Source organism: Rosa rugosa, chromosome 2, assembly GCF_958449725.1.
Source record: "Rosa rugosa chromosome 2, drRosRugo1.1, whole genome shotgun sequence".
Lineage (NCBI taxonomy): Eukaryota > Viridiplantae > Streptophyta > Magnoliopsida > Rosales > Rosaceae > Rosa > Rosa rugosa.
The window spans coordinates 52,895,986-52,906,046 of NC_084821.1; the positions used below are offsets into that span (position 1 = coordinate 52,895,986).

The window sequence follows — 10,061 nt, forward strand, 5'->3', positions numbered from 1 at the left end:
GGAGAAATAACACACGAATCAAACGGTACTCAAGATATTGCTTTTATTAGAATAATTTATTTGCAGCAACTCTAACTATGATTATTATGAGACAGCGGGTGATCGATTGACATGTTGTTTTCTTGAGGATAGAGGATTCCGCTGTGATGTGATCAAATGATTAAGATAAAAGGTGATTGACTGATTGTTGTCTTGAGGAAAAATTCCCAATTATTATCTTCTCTCAGTCCACCTCCCCCCGTAGTTTCTAATGGAGATTTTTGAAATGGTTAACTTATGCCTCTTCACTTTTAAAGCTGAGGAATTTACTATTGTCGATGGAAGATAGAGGGAAAGCTGTACATATATGGACAACATACGATGCTAATGAGGCTGAAGAAGAGAGGTGGTGCTTTGTGGGGGTAAAATCGAAAGCTTTAGAGAAAAAAAAAAACCTGAGAGGAGGTCCAGATGCTAAATCGAAAAGTATAAATAGAAACACTCAACCGACGAAGCACACAAAAAATAAAGAAAAGAATTGCAACTGCTTTTGTCTTTGGTGGGCATCAGCCCAATACCAAAACTAGGAAGCCTTCCATCTCCACTCTTCGCAGTTGCTATTTGCTAAAACCCCTTAAACCCATCACCCATGTCTCTCTTCAGAACCCTCCTTTCCCACTCCTCTCTCCTTAAACCCCAAAACCCTCTCTTCATTTCCCAAACAACCCACCAACCTCTCTCATTCTCCTCCATCTTCCTCAGAACCCTTTCCTCACTCGAACCCAAAAACCAAACCAAACCCAGAAAGCCTCTAGACCTTGTTTTCAAAAAGGCCGTCGGACTTTCCCCAGAACCCGAAACCTCCGATACCGAAACCGACGACGACCCACTGAAACAGAGCCTAAGAGAGCTAGAACAAGAGCTCAAGGGCGTGAAATCGAATCCGAATGTCGCCCAAATCAAACCCAGGAAAAGAGAACCCCAGAATTCAAAGAGAGGGATCAGCTTATACGCAGTGTTTACGAATAAGACGGTGGACGGTGAAACGGGGAAGGAGATGACCAGAGAGAGGTCGGACGTGTGTAAAGAGTTGTCGCCGGAAATGGAGTTGGTGGTGAGCTATTTGGATAAAGAAGGCTACTTTTCGAATGCCAATTTCCTGTCTTTGTATGAGGATAGGTTGGACTTTAGTTGCTTTGATAATAGCTATGGCCGCGGGTTTATTAAGCATGCTGTGGAGAAGTTTGCCAAGGACAAGCAGCAAATTGCAAAGTAAGAAATTTTTACCTGTTGAATTTACAGTTTGTTTTCTGGAAAAGCTACTTTATGTTGTGTTTTGTGGTTGGTTTTTGTGCTTTGGTTGTTTTCTGGGAAAATAGAGGTGACAAAAGTGATTAGGCTGGTTTACATGTTATAGTTTTTGACTGTTTCCTTTCCATTTCCTGGTAAGCGGGTTTCATTCTTTCCATAGTTAAGTGTTGGTCTCATCTGATGCAACTGACTTTAATTGTCTAATATTTGAGTGAGTTGCTTGTGTTTTTGCTGCTTGTAGCTTTCAAAATCTTACTATGTAAAAAAATTACAACCAACCAACGTTGAACTGTTTTTCGAGTTTTAAAATGGATAATGTGCATGTGGAATGCCAAAATTGATACATTCTTAAGTACAAAAATGATAGAGGCTGATGATGGAAGGGTCTATTATGTTTGAAAGTTGGTCAAGAACTCACTTAAGCCACCTACTAAAAAGAAGAAATGTATTGGGGGATTAAGCTGGATGAAGTCTGTGATGTGATGCCTTTCTTTTAGAATTTTAGCCACCAAGGAGACATTCTAGTTGGAATTTCCATCACTCCGCTCTTACACTACTTTCAAATTTAACTATCCTAACTGATATACTGTCATTTAGTTGGTTGGAAAACGCTCGTGGCTAATTGTTGTGGCTACTGCTGACTAGCAGAGGAGTTGTTAATTGTTTGGGAGAAAATGCTGCATGAATGGATCATTGACCTACCTGACAGTAACATTATCCTTTGTTTATATATAACACCTGGGCAATGGTTTTGTTCGTATAGAAATGTCATACTTTTTTCAAACTGTTTCCTCTAAAGTCCACAGGGTCTTGATTGACATTCAACTTCTTTAGCTGTAGAAGTATGCTCCATGCTGATGTGGGATCAATGTGGAATTAAAGATCTGCTATTCTTAATAGAGTGACTTCAAAAAAACTATTCAGTTCTCTGTGGTTTCACACTTTCACTACCTATTTAGGACTACAGTGTCAGACCATGCCTAGTTTTTACCGGACTTTTCTTTAGTGAGACTAATTTGGGGATGTTTAAAGATGAAGTTGACAACCATACATAGGAAAAAAGAATATGACAAATTCAAAGCTCAAACTATCCTTTTGTTGCATAGTTGCACTATTCTTGCAGCCCTAAGAACTGAGACAGCAATTTATAGCAATCTGATTGTATCATGAGCAGCTCTAACTTACAATGGAGTTCGTACCTATTATGCTGTGAGTTGGAGACCTTTATTACTTTTCAACTATTTAAGCAAGAAATGTATTTCGATTTAGGGACATAAGTTTATGAACTTCTGATTTGATCAAGGTTCTCCAGTTTGTTTGTGTCTAGTTTTGCTATTTTTGCTGGTAAATTAATTTGGTAGTCTTGTCCTGTCTGTGCTCTTGAAATTTGGTTTTCCAGATGGTTATCAGGGAGCGACCTGAAAAAGGTGGCTCTCTTTGGTTGTCCTTCGCTTGCAAAAAAGAGTGTTTTTGGTGCTAAAAGATTGCGCAAATTCTTTGCAATTCCAGAAGAAACTGTGAGCCAATTGTCCTATCTTACTATTTCTCTTCCTCTCACTGAATTTTTTTTTTTAACATATTGTATAAATTTGATGTCTTGTGTTTTTGGTACCTTTCAGGTTTGTTCAAAATGTGTCTTAAGAGAATCATGCAGGTTTGTGAACAAGAGTGTGTGGCGTGGAGCCACAAAGAATTTGAATCCGACTAATAATGTGGGGAAAGGAAACCCCAAGAATTTGAACCTGGCTGATGTTATGAATATTATCACGCTATATGCTTTGGAATCTGTGCCTCCGCAGCTGGTTGTGCCAGATGATTTAAAGGCTTCTGTTAGTCGATTGCTAAAGGAGATTTTGAAGCTAAGTCAAACTACTTCATGAGGCACACTAGATTGTTCAAGGTAGGTTGTGGCTTATTCTCTTTGGTAATTTCCTTCTTCTGGTTTCATATTGTTTACTTATTCTTCTGAACCTTGTTTGGTTTCAGTGAGGGTGCAAGAATTGAACCAATTTGGGTAAAGTTTTCACCCACTGGATTGAGCGTGCGCAAGTCCGGGAATTTGGTTTATAGATGTCATATTTGATGCTCTGTCTGCTTGTCTTGATCAATGCTCAACCTAAGGCCAAAGACTTGAAGCTAGTCTATGACTAATGCATTTCTCGAAGGTGACTTGTCCTCTGTACAAACCATAATCTGACTTCCCCCGTGTTAATCTGAAACTGTTATCTTGGATGGATCATATATCCTTAACTCACTCTTGCATCAATTAAATCTCTATAGCAGATTCTATACATGTCTTTATGCTTGCCATTGTTTTTGCAAAGCAGCTCATTTTTTTACTAGTTTCTCAGTGTTGTTCATCATTATTGGCTTCTTTCCATGTGGGGTATCCAAGATCTTCTGGTATTCTGGTATCTGACCGCCCATATATTCTGTTCAGAAACATATTTCACTTCTAGGCAAGCAGTACATGCATGTAATCTTCTGAGTTATAACTGTCTTTGGCATCATATTTTATATTGTTTTAGAGATCACAGTCCAACATGAGTTGTTCCCTTCTGAGGTACATGAATGGTGATTTAATTAGTTCTGGCCGTCTTATGTGAATCTTTGTGATTTTGGATATAAATTAAGCAGTCTCTTTCTTATTTGATCAGCATTACCTATTGGATTGTGGTTGACTCTTCTCTTGATTACATCTTTGCAAGTCAAAATGCTGGAGTTATTAAGAAGTCTAATAGGGAGGTCGGCTTTTATCAATTATCTAATATTATCATGAATGATTTGGATTTCTCGGGGGATTTTGAGAACATGAGGCTTATGTCTGTTGTTACTTGTAAATGACCATGTTAGCTCAACAAACAAACATATGTTACTCATTAAAGCTTATTACTTGTGATGCAAAACTGTATCTTTCTTTCTATATTATCCTGATCCTTAACGATTCTTAACCTTGATATTATTCTGATTCCTAATTGTGATTAGATTGCACTTCTATACGTGAATTCTACTTAATTACATGTTCTGATTTAGAATTTTACCTCATAACATGAAACTTCCTGAATTGCACATTTAGAATTTCCGTAGAGAAGTAAAAAATTTACATAAAATGGCACACTATAAAAGGCAAATCAAAACTCTCAACGAATGCAGATATCACTAGTAAAGATTGGAGTAAGAACAGTCCAAACAAGAACAACAAAGAAACTAAATTGAAACAATTGAATATTTGAATCTGTTGAAAAACACCACAGAAGGGGGGGTTTGACTGGTCTTCAGTCGTTTCTGCACGTGCTTCTGTTCTTTCTTTTTTCCAACTCGTTATATAAATTTAGACCAAAATTATAACATTATAGGACCAACTTGACACCCAAACGCGCGTCACGCTATGCGTCGCCGTCACATCCCCAGTCTCGCCCCCACATTCTCTTCCTCCTCGCGAGTACTTTCCACGCTCTATTCTAGCGAGTCGTGAACCGACGTGATGGTGTGGCCTGGGGTCACGTGAAAGGCCCTCCTTAGTCGGCATCACCGTGTACCATTCACACCTCTGACCATGCGGAAGATCCTTTTACGTTACCGCGGCGGTAAAATGTAAAATGTAAAATGTAAATCGTACAAAAAGAGACGAACTGGTCTGTTATACGACAGAGACGGTTACGGGACCGGAGCACCGAATGTGGACACGTGTCGAGGAGACGAACGGTTTTGTCAGAGTGACGGTTGCGAGGAATGAGCATAACGCTTCTGGGATTAGGGGGAGCGTGTTGGGGTTTGGGTCAACTTAGGTAGCATCTTCCAGAAGTGCCCATGTGCATGCAGGTGCCCGACTCGAAAGACGACTTGGATTGGGATATTTATATTTCAACCTCATGGTAATTGCAAGTTATGGTTGATTGTTCATTTTTATATCAAGTTTGAAATTAAATTCCTAAAATCGTAATTCATCAAATTAAGAAATAAAGATATGTTATTATTGAGAAATGAAACAGAGCGAAATAAATTTGGAAAGAGAATAATCGGAGACAATTTTCGCTATTGGTTATCTAGAGTTGTCTGAAATCAGAAATGGAGAGCACGATTAGTGTCTTGAGCTCTTGTTGCCCTGTCTCCCACACCGAAACATCTCAATGACACATCTACACAATATTAGGTACCTAAACAAGGTGTCATCACCTTATTCCCTAAATATTCGACTCTCGTTATTCTTAAATTTTCGACAATTGTTGGCAACGGAGTGTTGGATAGTAGAATTAGTGGGAGTCAATATCAAAGATTACCTAATATTAAGGTGTTGTCAGCAATTTTATACGTATAAGTGTTTTAGATGATTTCTAGACGACTGCGTTTTGAATTGAGACCGGCAACACATTGCATGATGCACGCTTCTTGCTTGATATAGAAAAAAGTCGCTTTTAAATATTTTTCACAAATACTCTGTCTCACACAATCAAGAAATGCATGCCATTGCGGGAATTGCGAACCAATTAGATATCCCCTCATAATTTCTGTGATCTCAGTTTTCTCTTTACGCTCTCGACTTAAACAAATACTTTGCCCCACGCAATCAAAAAATCCATGACATCGCAAAAATTGCGAAGCAAATAGATTCCCTCATAATTGATGTGATCTCAGTTTTCTCTTTACGTTCTCAATTCAATTTTTCAAAATTTATTAAAAATTAAATTAAAAAAATAATTTGATAGTCTATAAAAAAAAAAATTTGTCGTCTCTATAAAAAAATAAAAAAAAATTCTCATTTTTGTTAAGAGAAGATCTTAGCCTTTATTCAAGAAAAGAGAAGATCTTATCCTTCGATTTAGAACATTTTCATTTCATCATGTAACAATGGCAGCCTCGTAAAATACTAATAAAACAGGAGCAACTACAAAGTCCTCCTCGTATTTAGCCTCTTTCCTCCTCCAAAATCTCTCTCATTTCATACAAAGCACCCCTTTCACTCCTCATTTTTTTTTCCCTCATTTTTTTTTCCCGGGGTTTCATCAAAAGTAAAAAAAAGCCATTTCTCCTTTCCGATTTCAACACCTCAATCCGACCCGCTCTCTCCACCGTAACCCGGCCCGCTTCCCTCACAGATCCGATCGGATTCGATCACCAAACCTCTTCGCCAACCGCAATATTCCCCGATCGGTATCCAATTCACTCGGAACTACTCCATTCATCAGCTCGAAGCAACAAACGACGTCGTCACTCCGGAGCTTCCAGCAGGTTTCCAAGCCTTCCAATTAATCGCTTCTTAGAATCTCAGCCTCTTCTGTAAAGCGCGGTCGTTTTGGTACCGGCGGGAAAGATGACGTCAGGCACGCGGCTGCCGAGCTGGAAGGAGAGAGAGAACAACAAGAGGAGGGAGAGAAGGCGAAGGGCTATAGCGGCGAAGATCTTCGCCGGACTCAGAATGTACGGCAACTTTAAGCTCCCCAAGCACTGCGACAACAACGAGGTCCTCAAAGCTCTCTGTAACGAGGCCGGTTGGAACGTCGAGCTCGACGGCACCACGTACCGCAAGGTAAATCAATTTTTAATTTCTACTCCTTTTTACCGTTGAATGAAAAAATTAACCTAATGCTCATAGCTCCGGAGAAGTAAAACTTTAGAGCCGAGAAGCTGTTGCATTAGCTCAGTGTGCCGGGGCACAGCGCAAACAGTGACTAATTTTTATCGTAGAATTTTCGATAGCTCCGGGGAGTTCATATGTTTGTTTTTTAATATTTCGGCGGTTAGAGCTAACGTGCGCCTAATGGAGGGGTAAGCTAACGTGCTCCGCCGGCAGCGGTCCGTGAGGGAAAGGGTGCTGTCGGGAGCGGTGTTTTGCTAACGTACACCGGCGTTAGGGGCGCATTTTAGCGGCGCTGTGGTGGGGTTAGATTCTTTTGCTTTGCTGCGTTTTTCTTTTACTTTTTTGGCTGACTCGGGTGTACGTTTAGATCTAGTCAGCTCTGTTTCGGTTTCTGGCTTTACTCCTACTACTGCTGGCTCGTCTTCTTTTTCACTTTCCCTTTTGTGTATAATCACTTTTGCGCGTGAAGCACAAGCTTTTCTCATATGCTTGTTTGGCTCCCCTGTGATTATTATTCTGAACCACCTGAATTAAAATGCGTGGATCTCGAGGCGTGGAAGATGCCCTTTTTTAGCTTATTTTCAATATTTGCGGCTCAAAATGCAGATACTTTAAAGAGGAATTTCTAGGTTCTTGAAGGATATTTGAGCCATTTTCAGTGATTGAAATTTTCTGTTATATATATTTGGAGTAGTTTCCAGCTCTGTTACCAAAGCATAATATGGTCCCCTAGGAAGTAAAATATAAAAGTGTACATGCTCAGTGGTCAGTAACTTTACCTTGGTCATATATGATGGTAAAGTTGAGTACTATGCCTGCAAAAATTAGGACAATGTTTTACATTGGATTCCCTATAGCTGAGGTACTGGAGTTCCTTACTTCGGATATGGAACAATTTTGTTGCGCACGCTTCGGTTCCAAAAGAGCCGAGTGATCTTGCACTTATGCTGTTCTAGGAATATGGTAGTCATGAAGTATAGTTTGTGACTGATAGTTATCATACCATTAAGGTTGAGTACACCCTTTTGAAGATTTGACAGGATGTATAACTGAATAGATCATAGGCGTGCTTCATATTTCATGACTTAGCAGTAAAAGGATTTATGTTTCGGATCAAACTGCAGATACTTATTCCAAATGATGAAAGGCTTTAAGAGTGTTGATAATGAGAAGGGGATGAGAAGCATGGATATAATGACACAGTGACTTCAAAAGAAGATCAGTGTCATTTCCCATTACGTTATAGATGATTTGTTATGCTTTACTTATAGCAAGTAAGGCTGTAATGGATGAGGAATCTTTCATATTTCTTTGTTATCAGCCTAATATGCTCTTAATGGAACTTCATCTCGCCTTTCTGCAAATTCCCTGTTCAAATTAATTTGTGGTTAATTATACGTACTTAAAACTTCATTAAGTATGCTATTTTTTTTGTTATGTGCCACTAACCATCTCAAATGTTTGCAGGGATGCAAGCCTGTTGAACGCAAGGACATTGTGGACGGATCAACAGCTGCTAGCCCATGCTCATCTTACCACCCAAGTAACTATGCTTCCTACAATCCAAGCCCTGGCTCATCCTCCTTCCCTAGCCCAGCATCATCTTCCTATGCTGCTAATCAGAATGTTGATGGAAGTTCCCTTATCCCATGGCTAAAACATCTGTCATCCGGATCCTCTTCAGCCTCCTCTTCCAAGCTACCAAATATTTACATCCATGGTGGTTCTATCAGTGCTCCTGTCACTCCTCCATTGAGCTCTCCAACTGCCAGAACACCCCGAATGAACACGGACTGGGACGAACAGTCTGCCCGCCCAGAATGGGGTGGGCAGCAGTACTCCTTCCTGCCATCTTCTACTCCACCAAGCCCTGGCCGGCAGATTATTCCTGATCCCGAATGGTTTTCTGGGCTTCGGATTCCCCATGGACCAACTTCTCCAACATTTAGCCTCGTCTCTTCAAACCCATTTGGGTTCAGGGAAGAGGCTTTAGCTGGTGGAGGCTCTCGAATGTGGACTCCTGGACAGAGTGGGACATGCTCTCCTGCCATTGCAGCAGGCTCTGATCACACTGCGGACATTCCAATGTCTGAGGTGATTTCTGACGAGTTTGCATTCGGATCATGCAACACAGCAGGGCTGGTTAAGGCATGGGAAGGCGAGAGGATTCATGAAGAATCCGGATCTGATGATTTAGAGCTCACTCTTGGGTGCTCAAAAACCAGGTATGATGGTCGGAAAATTTAATTTGGTAGGTCAAATGTTTGAAGTGCTAATTTACTCACTTGTACCAATTTATTTACAGGTAAACGATTGGACAAAGTGAACTTGAACCATATTATGTTATGGTGCTTGTAAAGAGGAGCTCGAAGTGAAAGATCACTAGTTATTGTATGAAACTATGAACATTGAGTTCTTGTTTGTGCTAATCAAGGTGAGCACCACGTGGTTGCTCTGTTTCAATTTTATTTATTTAAAAAAAAAAAAATTTCTAGAATGTATCTTCTGCTAAAGTCATAGTTAGTTAGTCATTTCTAGGTTTGGGGTGTATTACAACCCATAGTAGATGTCTTGTAACCCAATATCATTGGAGAAGGACCGGGAACATGTATGAATTGGCTTCTGCCTTTGAAAGAATTTGTGGTGCAACTTAGTGGTCAAAATCTTCGAGAAACAGAAGGTCTCTTTTTTGGCTTTTGCTTTTGGCCTTTGTATGTTGTTTGACATTAGTATCTGTTTAGTAGCAATTGGCATTTTAGTGATCTGGTTCCCTCTCTTTTGGCTGTGCATTCATCTTATACTTCCATTACTACTAGACTTTGGTATTGTAGAAAGAAATCACTTTATATAAACAAAGACAGCTGCTGGTGTGGACTAAACCACTTCTTCATACTGAAAATCAAGAGGTGTCTCTTTGAATCTTCTTTTGTAACGATCTTTTGACCGAAGAAAGCCGTTGAAGTCTCCTGCCAAAGTTCACCATTGACTTTATTCTTGACTTCCCATTTTCATATTGAACTGTTCGGTGACTCTTCTAATACAACAACGACCAAATAGTTTATTACATGCAGCTTTCTTTTTCAAAGTTTCACAAACCTAGTCTTAAACCAGAGAAAGAACTCAACTCCATCTCTGATCAGATAGGTATATCAGTGATATCATGCCATAACCGCATTAAAATCAGCTGCAGAAT

At 39.8% G+C, this 10,061-nt stretch overlaps 2 protein-coding genes across 2 annotated transcripts; both read left to right on the plus strand.

Annotated features, from left to right (window-relative positions):
• Positions 1 to 414: 414 nt before the first annotated feature.
• LOC133732209 (uncharacterized) lies at positions 415 to 3,217 on the plus strand. The gene is made up of 3 exons (XM_062159704.1): positions 415 to 1,251; positions 2,690 to 2,807; positions 2,910 to 3,217. The coding sequence occupies exons 1-3, from the start codon at positions 629 to 631 to the stop codon at positions 3,168 to 3,170; spliced, it is 1,002 nt and encodes a 333-aa protein (XP_062015688.1). The 5' UTR covers positions 415 to 628; the 3' UTR covers positions 3,171 to 3,217.
• Positions 3,218 to 6,262: 3,045 nt separating this feature from the next.
• On the plus strand, positions 6,263 to 9,644 carry LOC133728271 (BES1/BZR1 homolog protein 4-like). The gene is made up of 3 exons (XM_062155668.1): positions 6,263 to 6,817; positions 8,336 to 9,093; positions 9,174 to 9,644. Exons 1-3 carry the CDS (start codon positions 6,602 to 6,604, stop codon positions 9,175 to 9,177), a joined length of 978 nt encoding a protein of 325 aa, XP_062011652.1. The 5' UTR covers positions 6,263 to 6,601; the 3' UTR covers positions 9,178 to 9,644.
• Positions 9,645 to 10,061: the final 417 nt, after the last annotated feature.